Genomic DNA, 20,925 nt, shown 5'->3' on the forward strand with positions numbered 1-20,925 from the left:
CAAACAGAAGTTCTCAACAGAATCCTTGAGCAATATCTTTGTTCCATGGTGCACAACAAACCTACAGAATAGGGAAAATACTTAGGGGTTGCTGAATGATGTTACAACATTACTATTCATTATGCTACCGGGATGTCTCCTTTTCAGGTCACATATGGGAAGGAACCTCCCTCCATTCCGCACTACTTAGCTGGCACTTCTTCTATTGAAGCGGTGGATTCTTTATTATCAAGTCGCCAAGACATGATAGATGCTCTTTGAAGGAAGCTTCAAAAGGTGCTAGATCAAATGAAGATAATTGCTGATAACAAGAGACGTTTGGTTGAATATCAGGTGGATGATTGGGTGTATGTTCGCCTTCGACCATACCGACAAAATTCTGTAAGGGGAACCGCTTATCAAAAACTGGGTAAGCGCTTCTATGGCCCATTTCGCATATTGGAGCGGATAGGTCCTGTCGCATACCGACTAGAGCTGCCTTCAACTTCCAAAGTCCATCCAGTTTTTCATTGCTCTGTGCTCAAGGCTCATCATGGCCCCCTTCCTCTTCAACAAGCTGATCTACCGATTGCCACACATGGAAACAATCCATTGATCAGTCCTATGCCTATACTGGACTCCAAATGGGACAACTCTACATCACCCCCAACAGAATTGGTTTTGGTACAATGGATGGGATTATCTCCAGAGGATACCACTTGGGAAATTTGGAATGAGTTACGTGAGACATATCACCTTGAGGGCAAGGTGATTCTCCCAGGGGGTAGTAATGATAGCAATTCAATCCCACAAGAAGATTACAATAATACCATCAAGCCCAACGAGCAATCTAACTCAAATATATCAGCAAGAACCCGTAGAATACCTAAATATTTAGTTGATTATAAATTGTGAAGAGCGGGGCTGTTTGGGAGAGGGAATATTTTGTTATGAGCTGTCAGTTTGTTAGTGGGTCGGTTGAGAGTTTGTTATTTTCATATCTCTTATATATATATATATGCCTGAGTAATGAAATTGAAGGGAGAAGAGTTTTCCCCTTTTTTATATTACCTCTCTCTATTCTGATACAGGAGGCTCCTTGACCTCGAATCAAGGCATTTTCATATATCAGAATCTAAAGTGTTAAGTTATTTCATCTAGTTTCTTATAAACAAATACTATCCATAGGTAACAAAGTGATTACCCGTAAAATTTATCGACTCAGATACATCAAAAAACTTTACCAACATACATTATCAAAGGATATTTAGTCAACAATTTCTAACACAAACTTATTGACAATATTTCTGTTGGTAATAACAAATTTTTGACTAATTTATATCCATTAGTAGTATTCTATCTATAATAAATAATTTTCTTATAATGTAAAAGACTAAGAATCCAACAAAAAAAATTCCTAAATATGTACTTTTAAGTTTGAAAATTTTCAACATTTGGGAACTCATCAAGCGTCATTGGAGCCTAAGAGTAATTGTCAAGTATCTTAGGAGAAAACTTGTTTCCTCTATGATGTTTTATTTTCTTTTCTATCTCTTTAATTTGTAAACCCTAAGTTATCCACCATGAATATCTAAATCTATTTTTGAGATTAAATGAAATAAAAAATTTTCTTATTTATTTTGTGTTGTTAATATATATGTTTTCCTAACTCTATGTTAGTATTTGATTTCTATACTTAATGCATGTTGTGATTAGAGAACCCATGACTTAATTGCCGGTTCTTGAGGTGTTGAAAAATTTCTTTTGAATCTAGAACTAAATTTAAATACTTAATAGAGATTGTATATAAGGATTCGAATATGATTCATTAGTAATCTAAAGACTCTTGAACTTAATGAATTGTTGCTTGATAAAGATCCTAGTAATTGGATCTTGATGACTTATCATAGCTTTAAAGTCACTAGGAATAAAATTTGAGTATATTTGTGGGTTTACTTTGACTTGGAATTGGAATTGAGATATTTGTGAATGCATGAGAATAATGTGGATGAAAGTCCTGACAATTGTAAATACTTTGTTATTTTTTGTTGCACACCACTATTTGATAAAAATACAAAGTGTCTTTTGTGTTTTTGTGAACATTGTTGTCTAATTGAATTGTGAATTTTAAGAATTTTCAAAGTGTTGCCTTTTTTTTTTTAAAGATAACAATATTTATCAATTATCATGCTACGATCAATGTTTCTTTTATACTAATGTTACCGAAGAAACTTGCCAAACACTGCCAATTATAACCTTATGGACTGAACTCATTAAGGACTTTTTGATGGCTAATGTATTTTACCAACAATATATTTATTGGTGATGCTAGATAGTCTACCGTTACAATCTAATAGTAATTTAAAATTATTGACAAAATTATATTCTTTATTAAATTTTCATCGATAAATAATGTATATTTTTTTATTTCTTGTAGTGATTTTTATAACAACAGTAACAATATATTTAGTAATAATATTTAAATTCAGTATACACAATTGCTAAGAACACAGAAAAGAAACTTGTGATTAAAAAGTTGTCAATCAAGCAAAGTTTTTACATGTATGAAATGAATGATAACCCTATATCAATAGGAGAATATATGCTTCCCAACTAATGAATGATAATTCAAGTGTCAAAAGAACAAAAATCCCAAGATAAATTTGAAGCCTAGTAAACAATATACATGAGGGAAATGTGACAACATGGATAATGACCCGAGGCCAATATTTGTTAAAATATTTGTTTGACTTATTTGTTAATTTTTATAAGTGTGGATATTTTTACTCAATTCTAGGAATTATTTTTCGATTTTTAAAATACAGTCATTCCATAGTGAATATTGAAAGAACGAAATTTCAAAATTTTGTATTACACATTTTTAAATACCACGAACAAAAAGCAATTTTGTTTCCCGTCACTTTTTACATAATTTACCGATAATTTTTCTGTAACTTTAGTTGTTACACTTTTACATTCACTAGTGATAAATTCATAAAATTATTCTCTCCTACTAAAAGCATTTCCATTGATGAGAAAAGGGTCATGATTATAAGAATCACAACACAATAGACAGACTTGAGAGCGCATGACGCGACACCATCGCTAGCAGCTAGAGCAATGAACCAAACTTGTAATTGATTAGAAAAAAAAGCAGAATACGATATTAAAGAAGGTTTAAACAATCCACTCTACAGTCCCACGTGCTGAGGGATGATTGTTATAGCACAGTATTTCGTGTTGGTGAGTGTAAATTCTTGTGAAATGAATGTGAATATCAGAATATGATTAGCAATATACTTTGCATGTGGGGACAAGAGGACCCTCGTTCAGGGAAAGCAGAAGCATGCACGTAAAGGCAAAGAAAGTGGTGGTTAAATGGATTTCATAGACATGCCTCAATCATGATGGTCTTGCATCACTCACCTGTCAACCCAATCATTCTGCTCTGCATTGCCTTGCCTCTCTGTGGTATGTGTTTTATGGTTTGTCTCCTATGATGAGTGCATATGTATGCACCCTTTTCCACATTGACTAACCTTTCCAGCTTAAATTGCGCAAGCACCATCCATAGAAAGTTGTTGGATTTCTTTTTTATTCAAAGTATATAAACATATTATCCATCCTAGCTAGAAGAAGAAACTTTGATTTGCTTTTAAGTGAACAGAATGGTCACATCCCACTTGCATGACCAGGCTATACCTTCACTGAGATGTAGTCACAAATGGAAATATCTTCAATTTTGAATATTCAATAACCACACATAAGAACGAACATATAGAATGTCACCATTTTAGAGATCTAATGGGTGTGACAAGTGGTGCATTTAAAAGTAACTGAAGATATTATTTTTAAATTAAAATGATTATCAGTTAAGAAGAGAATATAAGTCTAACTTAATCTCATATAATCAGTTTGTGAGATGAGATTTATATTCATACATACTTTAAATTAACCTTATCTTTAGTCAATTTAGAACATTCAGTACACCTTGTCAGCTATTGTGAGAACTCCAACTAGAGTATGTTCTCTTCACCTATAGTTTCGCATCTAGTTGCACCTCAACCGGTGTGGAAAGTGTTGTGAAAAGGATCATAACTCTGGTGGTCTTGATTTTAGGTTTAGGAAACCATCCCTATGAGATTGCATATACAATGCCTAAACCTTAAAACATTGAACCTACCTTAAAACACAAAGGAGGAAAGTATGTGGTCCTTTAACTCTCATCAACGTTATTTGTCACATGCATCTTCATGCATCATATGCATTAGTAACATTTTTATCATTATCTTTGTACATAACAATAAAGGTGTCATGATATTTTTTTTTTTTAAAATGTCATGCTTTCTCTTTCTTCTTTGCACAAAAGTCGTTGGGTAAGTCAACTTGTCAGAACAAACATGCTTTTCTAGTCCTTTGCTTGAAATAAGTTGTACAATCTTTTTAGACTTTGCTTCAAGTGAGGAACATTATGTGAATATCTCCTTTGTCTTTAACGTCTACTTTTTGATATTTGATCTGTAACACTATGGATGCGTGTAGGATAACTTATCTGCAACATTAGAGTAAATTGTGCATGCAACAAATATGTCTTTTCTTATCACTTTTGTTGTTTTTGAACGTTGAACATTTAATGTCATTTAATGCTTGCTCAGAACAATAAAGTGTTTTTTGATTTTCTACTCTTAGGTAGCATTTTACAATTAAGTTCTTTTCTCTAAGGATACCAAGCGTAGATATATACTTCATCATAAGATGAGGTACTTGTTAAGCTCATGGCATCGTTTAGGGGAGTAAACGCTTCTTTAGCTTTTGTCTCTTTTTAGACAGGTAGTGTTTAACTTGCTTAAGCTTTTTTTCATATTTTAATAATTATGTCCTTTAATATGTTTTTTCAGAGACATTGTCTTGACTTACTTTGCCTTCGAGGGAAGTTGAGTACCTATTCCAGGTATTATAAGCATTGAGCGTTTAACTCAATCTCTCTTATACGCTTTAGGCATAACAACTTTTAGCCATGCGTTAAGGTGTTTTAACCTAGAAGTTTTTCAATTTCCTATGACCTAAGTGTTTTCCTTATATTTTTCTAGGTATAGGGTTCAGGCTTTAGGTTATGTATGTTTGGGGTTCAAGCTCTAAGTCTTGTGTTTTCACCCTAAGTTATTTTCTAATTATTATTCCATTTTAATGTTATTTGATTAACTTCAAAACATGAAATCGTTTATGCGCATAGACAATTTTGTCTTAACAAGGATTTGTGGACACTTCTCCACTCCTTATTAGAAGGCTTTATTTTTGTCTAATGAGAGAAAAGGTGGGAGATCATGCTTTTAGGGTTAGAAAGAGACACCTTTAGCCTATAAATAGCGATGTCTCCACCCTTGTATTTCATCTTGGATTAATGTAATGTTATGTTGTCAAATTATGGCCATACAATTCCTAAATCAAGGCTAGAACAACCCTAGAGACCTCTCTAGTCCCCTACCTCATGGAGTTGGCCTACCTTCTCCTTGAACAATCAAACCATTCACCATCTTCACCCTATAGCCCAAGGCCGTGAACTATCTCAAGGTTGTGAACTATCTCCTTCACCACCATCATTTGTGCATCATATTACCTTATCCCACGTCATTTCGCAACCATACCATCCATAAGGACCATCTCCTTGCTTCCTTCTAAGCTTTGATACCTAGCTCAAGGAGGTTGTTATTATTTTTGTATCAAGAGCTTTGGTTCTTAAAGAGTTAAGTATTATTGGTCCCTATCTATACTTTTGTGTTTCGGTGTTGTTTATATGTTATCCTTGCTTGTCTTGCTTTGTTGTTCATTTCATATTCCATGTTCATGTTCACTATGGTTCTCACTTTGATGATCTTGGAGCCATTCGGCCTTTTGGCTTAGTTTTTTATGTTCTCGTGTTCTTGTTTGCTTTTTCATGTTTTTGAGTCTTTGTTCATCTTAGTATTCAGTCATATCATGTTTGTTTGAGTCACTTTAAGTTTCAAATCATTCTATGTTGTTTAGAGTCATGTTAAGTACTTTTGATGTCTTTACTTTCAAGTTGAAACATTGAAAATCATAAAAAATATATGTTAAAGTGATTTTTGAAAACTAAACCATATTTGTTCCTTTGAGTGATTTTATTTTATATATTTGAGTTCATAGTTGTTGTTAGATATGAACAAGCTCGTAGAGTTAGGTTTCCATTATGTCATTTTTTGTGTTTCATGTTATATTTGATTCTAATGGGTTTTCTTCATTTTGGTGCTATAAACTTGTATGCTCTTCAAATTCTTTGCAACATTTCAGATTTGAGGTTTGATTTGGTGTGTGTGCGCTAAAAATTTTGGTTGTGAACTATCTCCTTCACCACCATCATTTATGCATCACATTACCTTATCCCACCCCATTTCCACAACCATACCATCCATAGGGACCATCTCCTTTCTTCCTTCTAAACTTTGGTTCAACCTAGTTCAAGGAGGTTTTATCAATAGGTCTTGCTTTGATGCAATTGACAAAGAATTTGCTGCATTACAAAAGCAACTGAAGGATCAAAACATGAAGGAGAATTAGTCTAGTGAAGAAGAAGATTTCAATTAATCACTTTGTTGAATTTCAAATTTTTGTTAATATTTGTTCTTAATTGGTCTGTCTCTATTTCTGTTGAACTTTTAACTCTGTTTAATCTGGTTAACGATTGAACATCTATAGATAACTATAATAGCATTGTGTGAAGGAACCTGTTTTTATTTGATGGTATCTTTAACTAATTGTGGTTTATATTTTGCATATAATATGTTATGAATTTTTGTTTTTTTGATAATGCCCAAAGGGAGAGAAAGTTTAGTTATCAAATGCAAGAACATGGAGTTGGCCATTGTAAAAAAACAAAATAGAGGGAAGATTGTTGATATGGGGAGTCATCCAATCCAATTGACCCAAATGGTTAAAATGATTAACTTGTTCTTAATTTACTTTTGATGATGTTGAATAATGGTTAAATGTTCCTAGCATGATTAACAAGTTAATAAACCATGTTAAAATTTATGTGATGTCAAAATCCGTGTTGAGTGTGTGATGATATTAACTGATTATTAAAATTGTTAAAAATAATGTTTGCTATTTGTTTTAATCGATTAAGAAACTTATCTAAACGATTAAAATTGTATGTATGTTTTAATAGATTAAGCAACTTATCTAATAGATTAAAATTGTCTAAATGTACACTAGGAGACTTAACTCTCTGTTTTAAGTGATTAAAACTGAGAGTATTATGCCTATCAATTGAGGAAATCCAAAGTTAAAAGCCTTCAAGAATGCGTTTGTTATCACCACTCTCATGCATCACACAAACATATCAACCAATCCAACTATCACTTTATAACCATGCTTAACAAAACATATAATTATACACATACATAGCACGTCAATAATTAACATAATTAAAATAAGTAAACACATTTTATGCCCATAAGAAAAATTGAACTCATGACCACCAACCTATAACAAGGAACTATAACCATCTGTGTGACACTTCACTTATGTACAACTTACCCTTTCTTATTTTTAAGGTTTAAACCTTCATTTGGTCCTCGTATTTGTGTGTCAATCTCAAGTGGGTCATCGTTTTTTTTCGGTCTCAATCAGGTCCTAAAACTTGTAAAAATGAGCCAATTAAGCCATCTCCGTTAAGTTTTCATTAACGTCGTCTGCAGATGCTGACGTGGTGCAAAATTAATAAATTGATGTGCACTGTTTAATTACGTGGAATTTTTATTTAAATTAAGACATTATGACATGGCAAAATTTAATTAGTTTATGTTAAAATTAAGGGATTTTATTTGCTTTGAATTAGGAAAGTGGTCGGAGTGATGAACAAGGGGGTATGATGGTTGTACGACAAGGAGAAGTTGCAGTTATGTGGAAACCATGATTTTCTGGGTTTGGCTGATGTTGTTGGTGAAGGCGTGACGAGAAGTTGTGGTTGGTTTCCCTGGATTTGTAAAAGCAACATTTGTTTGATAATATTTCTTTTTTTTTTTAACTTGCTGAAGTCACGTATACAAAATTCGTGAAAGGAGAAATATTTAAGAAACTTCATTGTTTGATTCTATAATTCCCATCGCCATAGAAATTCTAAAATATATCATACATTTTCAAATGGGGTTTGGTGGTGGGCGCAGGTTACATGGTAAAACTTTCTCTTTGTATTAAACTTTCTCTTTGTATTATTGATGGAGGTCAAGTTAAAACTAAATTTCTTACTCAGATATCAATATTATTGCTCTGCTCTGTTGTTGCAGTTGGTGCGGTCAGGTGGAAAAGTCATGGGGAGTACTCCAAAATTTTCCTGGACCATTACCATTCTACACTAATTTGTGAATTGCAAGAGGCTGATGGTGGGTAGATGTTTTTTTTTTTGTTTTTTTTTTCTTAAAGACAAATTTTAGCTTAGTGTAGATAAAACTGACAAGGAAGAGGTGAACCGATGAATAACCCAAATCTAGTGTGGAACCTTCGTTAAAGAAAAATTTTTCTGCAGGTTATCTTAAAAGAAAACTTCATTGTTTAAGAAAACTTTTCTCCTTGATGATAAGTGTTCAATGGCCTTGTGCCTCTTCGACATTCTCCTCTGGGACTCATCATTTCTCTTCTGCTTATTCTGCTTCCGCGAACCCCCACCTTGGTGTGAGGGATTTAGATTAGAAGCACTTTTCTCGCCAGTGATGAGTTGTTTTTCAGTTAGGGATTTGCTTTTGGGGTGTCATATGACATAGAATCAGGGGCAGAGGCAGAAGACATGGCGGTGGAGACAGAGATACAGAGAGATTGTGGTGCTTGAAAGAGGAAGGGCGACGAGGACGATTGAGGTTTTATGGGGTTGGTGGCGAATTTTTGTTTTTTATATCTTGCAATCTCTAAACCTAATTTTTGTTCCTACTTCCTTGTTTTACAGCAGATGTTTGTTTTGGTGAGATAATCTTAAAGGCGTGAGAATGGCGTATTGGTTATTGTCATCCATTTGAATATCGAGAATGGAGTATTGGTTGTTGCGATGAAGGAGATGATACGCAAAGTTGATGTTCCAATGAGGTTTCACATGGATGTTGCAGTGGTGATCTTTGCGTCAGAGGATACCATGTTAAAAACTCTTAATTTAAAAAAAAATCTACGTAATAAAATATTTTACATCAGTGTGCACCACGTCAGCATCTGCAGACGGCGTTAATGAAAACTTAACGGAGATGACTTAATTTGCTCATTTTTACAAGTGTTAGGACCCGATTGAGACCGAAAAAAAAACGATGACCCACTTGAGATTGACACACAAATACGAGGACTAAATGAGGGTTTAAACCTATTTTTAATTAGTAATGCCAAGGTTTACCACCCATATATATATATATATATATATATATATATATATATATATATATATTTACTTTTCCTGGGTCTTACGACTTTTAGAGAAACTCTTTGTGTTTATGAAACTTGGTTTTGAAAAACCTAGTGTGGATAGAGTGAGAACTTTCAGTGGGTGTGTCCTAAGTGATTGAGTGTTGTTGTTGTTATTAGGAAAATTGTTCATCCTTTATGTGTCAAAGGAGGTATTGTTCATCTCGCATGTCTTCAAGAGAGATGCTTTTTAACCCAAACTTTATTCTTTGTTATTGTAAGTTGTACTTATTTCTTAGTGATTAGTTAATCTCTTTATAAAATGATTAACAATTGGATTAAGATATTTTTTATTCAAACAAGTATAAAATTTCTTTTGTAAAGTTCTCTTTGTTTACACTCTTTATTTATCTGTTATTTTCTTAATATAATCCTTTTATTCTGAAGTCAGGTTATAAAAAGAGAAATTTTGTAAAAAACACAATTTTATTAAGTAAACCAATTGATCGTTATGGTTTTTGTTCCCATAGATAGATTTTGTTGCGCGATTCTAACATCATGTCCTGAAGAATATAAATATATACAAAATCTCCGGGATTTCTCATGCCTTTGCTATTTGAAAGCATTAATTGCACATGGTGTACCATCTTCTCACATGAGATGCGACTACATTATCATATCAAGTAGAAACAATACAACCATAAAGCGAAAAAATATGCTAACTTTGAAATAAGCATACATATAAAATAAACTATCACAATTAAAGTCACACATACGTTGTTCAAACCGTTTATGTGTCTGCTGAAGTTGTACATCATAAACCATGTGGGTTCTTTTATTTCTTTGTTATAGGTAAAATTTATATAATTATAGAATTTAAGAATATGAAGAAAGGTAATAATATTTATCATCATTGTTTTACATGCTTATTTACTATATATTAACTAATAATTGTATTTAATAACACATTTCCATGTGACATCATAATTATTGAATCATCCTTTTGGTCGATCATAAATTGTACTGCATAGATATATAACTTTGACATAATTGTTATTGAGTGGAGACAAGAAAAGGACATGCAGGTGAAACAAAAGAAGGAAAAAGAGGGTGCACGCGTATTAAATTTCAAATCAGCGACTGTATGTTGTCACTCCCGGGCATCACGGAAAGCCAAAAGCCAAAAAAATAAAAAAGAAATGAATGATGGTAGAGGATATGGGAAGCAAGGCCTAACAAATTAAACTACTTTAGAAAAGGAAAATCTATACAATTTTTCAGTTTTTGTTTTTTCTGGCTTCCATGTTAGTCCCATCTTTCAGAGTCTCTTGAGCATCATTCTCCATTCCAAGGCTAAAAAGACAAGCTGCTTGAAGATACAAAGCAGTAGGCCATTCTGGTGATACAACTTGGGCTTGCATGGCATCCCCAAGACCTTCTTGTGCCATCTCATTCATTAAATATGATAAGCATCTCCTTGCATACACTGTCGGTGACACCATGGTCCCTCCCTCTATGAACTGAAACAAAATAAATAAACAACTTATTATATTTGTAAGCACCATTATTACAAGCTGGTGATGCTGGAAGGAAAAACCCTGCATATCATATCATCCATAAGTAGGAAAATCTATTTTTAACAATCGTTTATGTGTCAGCTTGTGATTGATCCGTTTCATATATATGAATCAATAAAATAGTGACACATAATCTCTTGTCCAAAAGTTGTTAAAAAAAATTGTTAAAATATCATGATTCAAGAACTATGATATATATTAATAACTTTTTTTAACAACTTTTTAATAATAGATTATGTGTCATTATTTTATTGGTCTGTATATTTCAAAAAGGCCTATCACAAACTACCATATAGGCTGTTATAAAAAAATTGTCCTAAAAAGTTGTTAAAAAAACATTTTACTAACAAGTTACATTAAGCATAGCTTACAATTTAAGCAATAATGATTAAGTAAAAATCCTCTTACTTGAGTGTAGCAGTCAATGGCAGTGACAAAGTCTTTAGCTCGAAAAGCAGTATCGCCATGCTTCTTCAAATTCAAGGTTTCCTGCATTTGGCTGGTCCACAATTGAAAGGAAAGCTGCAATTTCAGCATTAAGATGAATCAACATTGTAGTCATAGTAACAACAAATATGGAGGAAGAAAAAAGTCTGTAAACAAAGCTTCTCTTGTAAATTCTATTCAAGTGAGATGAAACCCTCTTTCTAAAAGTTTAAACTTGTAGAAAACCTCATTCGCAATGCCTTCATCGTCCTTGTAACCAGTCTTCTCCAATATTTCATGGATTGCAGTAAGATCAAGTCTCAAACAAGCTTCACCGAAAGGTGTTAACAACAATTGCTTTGTTGAGGATGCAGTATCTTGCCGTAGACCCATCAGAACATACGAGGGGACCTGCTCATATACTATCCAAATCAGAAATTATAGTCTTTCCTAACATGAAGGTATAACGTTTGTCACATTTCACATGGATTGTGTAACATCTTAAAAATTGAATATAATTCCTAATTATGTAACATGATCTCACATGCTATTATGAAAGGTCGACATGAATGATGTATACCTCTGTTTCTTTCTGAAGTGACATAAGAGACGTAACAAGAGACTTCGCATTTGGCCTCTCACGAGCTTCGTATTGCAAACAACGAGAGGCCAAACGAACCAACTCAGTTCCATCATCCTTTGAAAAGTGACCCTCTAAGGCAGAATCCATCAACATCAGAAAGTTTTTGCCACGAATAAGATCAAGTGCCTGTAGAGAGAAGTGAATGCTGTGAATATCAATTTTTGTATTTCATGATGTTTGGCACGTTTATTAACCGACATCGATGAATCATCTTATACAAAACATGGTCCCATGAACATTAAAACGAAAAATACAATTATATATTATTAGATCCTGTTCAAATAGTCTAGATTCAAAAAATACACATAATTAAATTTTAACATCATTGGGTGTTTAAGACATAACAATAGTAGGAAAAGCTTACGTGGCTTGGTGGAATATGTTTACCACTCAAGAGATCTAGCAGCAGAGTTCCAAAACTGTATACCACGCTCTCTGGGGTCACTCTACCTGCATATGAACCAAATGTACCGAAGAACAAGAGTCACATATAAGGAAAAAAGGAAAAGAAGCTCAATTATTTTTCCATATAATTTGGTCTAAATTTGTGTTTCTGAAACTGAAAAAAATAAAGCAATTAGTTTTTGACTTATTTACAGAAGAGGGTGTAAAAGTGAATGCAGGCCCCTTTGTGATACAAAAAGATCCTGTATTACAAACAGAACAGTACAACTTTATGGCTGATTCAGTGGCGTCAGATCTCTTTCAGTTGTGCCACGGATCAAGTACATACACACTCATCTAACAACAACACATAAACAACCTAAAAACTTTACCAGTCCGTAAGTACTCAGGAGGAGTGAAAGCCAAGTTTGTACTGTAACTCTTGCCATCTCTGCTGTTCTTCATGAGTCCAAAGCAGGACAACCTGGGATTACCATCCTGTTCATACAGCACAAGCCAGTCCCCAAGTTTAAAAGAGCCAGAAACAAGGTTTAATTGAAACTCGGATGTATTTATTAAAACCCTTTATACCTGATCAAACAATATCCTATAGGCATTGAGATCATGATACAAGCCCCTTCCTTTACTAGTGCAATATTCTAGAGCTTGAGCTAAGTAGAAAGCGACCCTCAACCTCATGGCCCACTTCATTGGCTGTGCCTCCCCTGCACCAAATAAACCATAATTTTTTTCATGTTCAAAATTGCAAGTCCTGAGAAAACAATTTAAGGAAAGATTTGAAACCCATCAAATATTAACATAAAAGTTTAACGTAACACAAAAAACTCACAATGAAAGAGATGCTTGGCCAGAGTTTCATGTGGCATAAACTCTGCTACTAGAAGCCTCTCTTCCCCTTCATAGCAATAACCAATCAAATTTGCTAGGCGTTCGCTTCTAAGGCTCCCCACTTGTTTGGCTTCCTCCTAAAAGCACAGAAAACATCATGTCAAACTCTGAAAGAAAAGATGTACAAGAAATTTAAAGTTTTAAATTGCTCAATTTTTAGCCTCAACATCAGGATTTTGGAGATCTCAAAAATTGCATCAAGACCACAATTGTGGCTATTGCATTTGTAGATCTAACAACTACATCACAGCCACAATTACACCAGCTGCATTTTCACTAATTTTAAAATGGTGATTTCGGGAGCGGTGTTAAGGATTTTGAAGTCTCTGCGCCTTAATTGTGGCAGCATCAGTCAAATTTGTCATCAGTTTCTTTCAAAATCAAGGTTTCAGACAAAATTGCAACGATGACTGCAAATTAAAACTTTGCTCCATAATTGTATGCTGTACTAAGCATTTAGAGTCAATTTCAATGGCATTTATAACCTTGAAAAAATCTGTGAAAGAGAAAAATGAAGTGTAAGTGCATGTTACAAACTAGGAATTGGCGAGAATCAGGCCAAGCAAACTTGTTGAAACGTTTGATGGCGATCCACTGTCCATTATCAAGCTTTGCTTTGTATACAACATTGGGAGCTTTCTCACCATGCTCAGACACTATGTTTTCTGAGGAAAACCCATTTGTGGCAGTCTTCAGTTGATCCAAACTGAACTCACCAAAACTGGGCCACAATTTTCTCTCATGCTTCTCACCATTTTCTGCAGCAAAGACGACATTTTTTAGAGAAGCAAAAGACTTTGTAGACAAAAGATGTGCGTGTGAACTAAACAGACAAAAAGAAAGAACAAGATAAACCTTGGTCAGAGGACTCAAGGACAGAAGGCTTGAGGTGGGAGTGGAACCAGCAGAAAGAGAATTTAGAGCAACGAGCCCCCATGTAAAGAGCTAGAGCGTAACAAGAAAGAAGAAAGAAGAAGAACAAAATGGTGCAATTGAAGATCGAATGGCAAATGTAGAATTTTCACGAAGTGGTCATTGTCGTGAGCCCATTTAGTCTATGACACTTTGTGTGTGTCAGGTAATGTTTGAAGATAAAAGGCATAGAGTTGGCAATTCAATAGGTTCCTTCTATTAAACTATTAAGGTTCTCCAACAACTCTTCATTCACTTGATGTGGAATGGAAAAACTTTTTTTAACAGCACTTTTTAAATAATTTTTTTGACAACGGAACAGTTTGTAATTAATTTATTTTAAATAATTTTTAAATATAAATTCAAATAGACTAATAAAATGATAATACGTATTCTGTTGTAAAAAAATCGTCAAAAAGTATTGTCATTGTCGATGTAGAATACACATCTATAAGCTTTTTATTGTTACTTTTTTTATCATCCCTTTCTTTCTTTTTATGTCTTTCTCTATCCATATCTTTTGTAACAGCATTTTCTTTACTCTTCTAGAATACACATCTATAAGCATTTTCTCTATCCATATCTATGTAACAGCATTTCTAAAGGGTCCTTCCCAATCTTAGCATCTTGGTTTTATTTTTGCTTTTCTGCCTTTTAATAATTTTTCTTAGTATTTATTAAGTGATTAAATATGTTTTTAATCTAATTTCCAAAATGATCAATTGGATTTTTACTATCACACGTTAAGGAATATTTATGAAAACTAATCCCGTTACCAATCTAATGAAAATTAATTGGAAATGTTAACTCAGATAATCTAGTATTAAAGGTACTTGTTTTGTTCAATAACATTTAAATGTTTTCAAGAACTACTTGAAAGTTAGTCATGTGCTATTTATCAATCTTTTCGTGTATATAGAAATAAAACTTAGCAACAATTTAAACTTTTTTAATTTATTAACGGTAAAAGCTCATTTAACTTCGCCTAATATATTCTGGATTTAAGAAAAAGGAAACATATTAAAATGTAGTGACACTTTTAAACTGTTGAGAATGTTTGAGCTTCAGTTCTACTTAAAACTAAAACATATACATATTTAGGCTTTGGTTAAATGAGAATTAATTTAAAAAATGACACCGAAATATTTTAATTTATTTTTACGCAAAGTTTTAGGCTTTGGTAATTTGATAATCGGTGTATAAAAGTTCACATTAATTTTAAAAATGCCACTAAAAGTTTTTAATTTATATTTTGGACAGAGTTTTAGGCTTATGCTATTTTTATAACCGAAACATAAACGTGTTTGGGTTTTGATTTTACAAATAATCGAATCCTAAATATATGTTTAAGATTATTTTAATGAAATTTTACACTCACACCAAACATTATGAGTTTTAATATCTAATTGAGCTCTTCTACTTTTCTCAGTTGTCGATAAAAAATATGGTTTTTCTTGTTCAATCCTATCAATAATTCTCATAGAAATATAAGGACCATTTTGAACTGTTTTCCAGATGTCAATAGACCGCACAAAAATTTTCATTCTGACTTTCTAGAATGCATAGTTATCACCAATAAAAAGTGGTGATTTGTTGATGGAAGCACCCTCAGCATAAACTTGGTTATGACCAACCATTTTCCAAAATTTTGAAAAACTATCAAAGCAAGCTCTGATACCAATTGTTGGAAACTGGTATCGCGCAGTGAAAAGGTTTTAAAGAGCATGTTATGGTCAATAACCAAGAGGGGAAGGGTGAATTGGTTCTTTTAAAAATTGTGATTTTCTTTTAGAACTTTTATCAAACAGTTGGTAAACTAAAATAGCAGAGATAGAGAAAATCACACAAAGTATTTTATCATGGTTCAAATCAAAAGATTATATGTCCAATCGTTAATAACTATAAACAATGATTAATTAACCTTTTTCACTAAAAAATCCTTTACAGATCACAATCTGATCAAATAAAGATTAAAGACAAAGAACAACTTTCTTCGACAATGAACAGAAGAACCTGTTCAATCAACTTGAACAAAATCGCTTCGACCTTAGACACACTAAGCGCAAGCTTCTCCTATTCATAAGACTTGATTCAAGCACACTAACACTTGAGAACTTCCTCAGACTTTTTCTGTATTATCAAATGGCTCAGATAAACCTCTAAGAAGTTTAGGAAGGTACATATATAGCCCGGGGTTCAGAAACTGAAAAGCCAACTCCTAATCGCCAGTGATAATCGATTATCACAAGTGATAGTCGATTATTTGCGGCCGTTATGAGGTTTTCAAAAAGTGATAATCGATTATCCTGAGGAATAATCGATTATTTGCACGACTTGGGCAATATTAAATGAGACAATGATAATCGATTATTCTGTGAAATAATCGATTATTTGCGTTAGCAATCTCTTTCTATTTTGGCTCATGATAATCGATTATCACACGAAATAATTGATTATTTGCGCAAGGTTTCTCTAAACTGGAAAACTTCTGAGTGCTCTTACATCAACAAAGTTATTCCTATACAATTATTTCTACAAAATGCTTTTAATGTAAATACAACAAGAGTTTTCAATTCTTCAACTTGAAACATCGTCAAAACTTCAGTAGCTTCAAGATACCAATACTCCTCATTGTTAATAGAACCTCACATAGAAGGTGATCAAAACGAATTTAACAAATAAAAAGAACGTTGAAGCAAAAGTGTCTTGGCTTGCAAAAGAAGCAATTTTGAATGACAATATTACTGACCCAACAATTTTGACCACATGCAAAACAATTTCAAAATACTTTCTCTAACAAGTTTTTGTAATTTAGCTTTTAGGTTTACAATAGATTTGAACTGCTACACAATATTCTTGGAGTTACTGAATTTGCATTAAGGAGGAGTATTAAAGTGTAATGCAAATTTTAGAAAAATATAAAAAATACTAAGATAGAAGTACTAAAATGTAATAAAAGTTCTAAAATATTGTACAAAAGTCTAAGATAGGAAGAAAAAAATCAAGAACATTCTACATAGGTAAAAATCTAGGACATTTTACATAAGTTGTGGCTAGCATGTTCTAGAATAATCTATAGATATGTAAATACTTATGTACTCTACCATTTGATAAGCCAACATCTACTATAACTAAAACTACAACATTTCTTCCAACTACTACTTCCACATTCCACTATCTCCATATTTTCTCTACATTACTATCTCTACATTTTCTCTATCCCATCAATTATTCCTTTCATAATCTCAAAATACTAACAGAACTAAATTTCCGTGTTTGTGAGTTCATGGTAGAATCGATGTTTAGTCAATGATGCTTCTACAGTAGAGAAGACTAGCAGAAGAAGTTGCTGCTATTGTAGTAGATACCAGATTCAAGTTAAGGAATTTGGCCCAGAACTATCCTGATACGCCAGCTTTTTTACTATGGTCACTCCATATATGGTAAAGGATACCCCAGAAATATTTTCTTTCTTACTTTTTCTGCCTTCTTTACTTTTTGTTTTGCTTCTGTCTTGATACGTCTAGCAGTAGAGGTAATATACGAAGAGGTTTTTGTTATATTGAATTTAAACGTTGGTGCTTTACTTGTTTTGGACATCCCACGTATCTAGCTATTATTCTTGATGACCTTAATTATTGGTTTAACATATAACACCTGATGACACAAGGGGGAGATGCATCTATTGAAGCAGCAGTAACGACAATTTCTAATTACCTGAACCAGTTAGGCGTAATAATTGCTGAGGTGAATTAATTTTGTCGTGTGTTAGGTTACTGTATTAGAAATGATTGAGGTTCATCTACTTCATGTGTTAAGTATATTATGTTGTGTTTTCAGTATCATTGTTAATACAAATGGAGTCATGAAATGTATTTCTCTCATGTTGGATTAGTTGATATATGTGTTGTCTGTTTCCTTAGATAATGTCCCCTTGAATTGTTGGATGAATAAAGTGAAAAAATATAGATACTAAATAGTCTTTTACACAGGCTTTTTATAGTAGCTGCAGTACTTCATTTAGGAAACATTGAGTTTATGAGTTGGATTCCTCTCAGCCCAACGATGAAAAGTCCATTTACCACCTAAAAACAGCCGCAGAGCTTTTGACGCCAACGTGTTATGGTGAATTTCTGTGGAAAACAATAGTTGTACAATAGCAAAAACTTATTCCCTATTGTATATACATATATATAGGGGGATGAAACCACTTTTTTTTTTGTTATTAACAACTCATAATGTTTTTCTCTATCACCCGTTTTTAATACATGTATATATAATAACATGAATTGGTTACTAGCAATTAAGTTATTATTTTAATAAATATATAGAAATAAGTTGGCTTAATGATTTTCGGCATTTCATTGTCATGTTTTATTAAAATATAGTGTAAATACTATCTCTTTTTTTAAGTTATGAATTATGATACACAAGTTCATAAAGTCATTAATTTCTATATAAAATGTGTGCTTATGTTTACATTTATAGTTTAAATTTAATTTTTTTTTGTAATTCTTGTATTTAATAATTTATTTGAATAAGATTTGTGACGATTCAATTTATTGAATTTGAGAATTAAAAAAGCTTGAAAAGTAATTTTTAATTACATACATTATTTTGGATAGCCTAATGTTTTGTTGATACAGTTGAAATTAAGGTTTGATTTATTGAAGGAACGAAAATAAGTGGTCCAAGTTATAAAGCCAAAAATTAGTTTATTTCAGGATGGAATACACAAGGAGCTAAATGCTCCCTGATTTTTCATTTATACACTCTTTTTTTTCTGAAATGGATCATACAATTAACATTTTCTCCTACACCCCTAGCTTTTGCAAATACAACCCCTTTTTAACATTAGGTCAAGGAATATGTTCTATACCTCCTAATTTCCCTATACACACTCCTCTACCACTGACAAATTAGATTCAACCAGATCATGTCATGTGGCAATCCTTTACTTATGGATCTGACCATTATGAAGCTGCCACAAAGGAATCTGTAGAGAAAAAATTAACAAATTCGAAAACCAGATTCAAGCACCATTAAAAAAAATCCAAAATCTCAAATCCTTACGCTCTAATGTTCATTTTCCCTATTCAAATCAACCTCCACCGTAAAGTGAGACAACACTCAAAGCCCCTCGCATTCTGCAGTAGTCACCGCGAACAAGCACCTTTCTCCCAACTCGTTTGACGGTGCAAGTATCTCACATGCCCAATTTGAAAACCCTAATTTGGGTGGGGGAGGGGACTACCATGTGGAAGTCCCTCATTGGACAACTTAATAATGTGGTCAAAATTGGTCAAATAGTCAACCCTAGTCAAGGCTAGCCAAAGAAGAGGGACCAAAGTGCAATTAAAGGAAACTTATCGGTCGCAATGCAATTTTGAATAAAATAAAAAAAGGGCTGAAATGAAAATTTGGGTAAGATTAAGAGTGGAAAATCTGAGTTAGATATTTTTTTATGATTTTTCAAAGCACTACTAGAGAAAAATGATAAGAAAAGAATTACACATGATTCTAGACAAACATGGATAGATTAAAAAGTTAAAATGACTCAAGCAATAAGATGAAACGAATATATATCAAGAAAAAACCCCAAGAAAAGCTTAAAAACACATAAACAAAGCACAAAATGTAAACCTAATGGTGAAAATATAATGGTTCCAAAAAATAGCAAAACTAGAACCATAAAACACAAAATATGATCAAGTAAAAACCAATAAAAGACAAGTAAAGGAAATTCAATAAACAACACAGTAATAACCAAGGATTAAGACCAAGAAACTTAGCTCTTTGAAGAACTAAGGTTCTGATACCAAATGATGGCAATGATCTAGCTAGGACAAGCCAAATCTTGAAGCAACCAAGCCATATAGTCATGGAGCTCACGATTTTTGTGTGGATTGTAGAATGTGTGGTGGATGATGGTTGAAGGTGTCACGGTTTTGGATGGATATATGGTGAAAGATGAAGTATGCAAGGGTTCTCTAAGAGAGGTTGGGCCAACTCTTGGAGGAAGGTAGCTAAAGGAGGTCACTTGGGTTGCTTTAGCCTAGGGTGACCTTACAAGAGTATAAGTGAACACAATGACAACATAACTTTAATCTATTTCAACGGTGATTACATGATGGAGAGACACCTCTATTTATAGGCTAAGGTGTCTCAGAAGGGGTAGAAATTTAGACTTAAAAGAGCCACCTTGGTTAGCTTGGAGAGCAAGGAGAAATCCTCTCCAATAGGAGGAAAACAAGTGGCAAAAACCCTCTCAAATGAGAGAGTGACATGTGGCCACACCTATGAAAAAACTCTTCATTTCTAGAGTGACATATGGCCACTAACTAGGAGGAAAACTCTCCAATAGGAAGCATCTACATGCCTCGGACAAAAATGAGCTCCCTTGTCCTCCAACCTTAGCCAAAATGTTGACCCCTTGGTCAATACCCCCATTTGGACGTCCAAACATGGTCAACATTGAGCCTTGGCCCTTTGTTGACTTGGTTGGTCAAAATCCTATTCTACTTCGACCAAAATACAAGGCCCAAATTGAAATCCTACACTACTAGGCTCATATTACAAAGCCCAAATAAAATCTAAACTACTTGACTCATAATACAAAATCCAAATAAAATTTAGACTACTTGGCCCAAAGTACAAGACCCAAAATTTATTATTACTTTACTAAATTTTTATGAT

At 33.2% G+C, this 20,925-nt stretch overlaps 1 protein-coding gene across 1 annotated transcript; it reads right to left on the minus strand.

Moving 5' to 3' along the window:
• Positions 1–10,365: 10,365 nt before the first annotated feature.
• On the minus strand, positions 10,366–14,418 carry LOC106774361 (probable serine/threonine-protein kinase BSK3). Its single transcript, XM_014661333.2, has 10 exons — positions 14,173–14,418; positions 13,855–14,075; positions 13,259–13,394; positions 13,000–13,133; positions 12,801–12,906; positions 12,389–12,474; positions 11,962–12,150; positions 11,628–11,792; positions 11,364–11,477; positions 10,366–10,898 (listed from the first exon to the last, which is right to left on the minus strand). The coding sequence occupies exons 1-10, from the start codon at positions 14,252–14,254 to the stop codon at positions 10,656–10,658; spliced, it is 1,476 nt and encodes a 491-aa protein (XP_014516819.1). The 5' UTR covers positions 14,255–14,418; the 3' UTR covers positions 10,366–10,655.
• Between the last annotated feature and the right edge of the window lie 6,507 nt (positions 14,419–20,925).

The sequence above is a fragment of the Vigna radiata genome, chromosome 9, assembly GCF_000741045.1.
Source record: "Vigna radiata var. radiata cultivar VC1973A chromosome 9, Vradiata_ver6, whole genome shotgun sequence".
NCBI lineage: Eukaryota > Viridiplantae > Streptophyta > Magnoliopsida > Fabales > Fabaceae > Vigna > Vigna radiata.

Bases quoted from the DNA above. Each gene is read 5' to 3' on its own strand.
- LOC106774361 (XM_014661333.2), bottom strand. From the start codon at position 14,254: ATGGGGGCTCGTTGCTCTAAATTCTCTTTCTGCTGGTTCCACTCCCAC. The intron at 11,478-11,627 runs GTTTTCTACAAG...CTGAAATTGCAG, and splicing joins ATGAAGGCATTGCGAATGAG to CTTTCCTTTCAATTGTGGAC. The intron at 10,899-11,363 runs GTAAGAGGATTT...ATTTTGTTTCAG, and splicing joins CCATTGACTGCTACACTCAA to TTCATAGAGGGAGGGACCAT.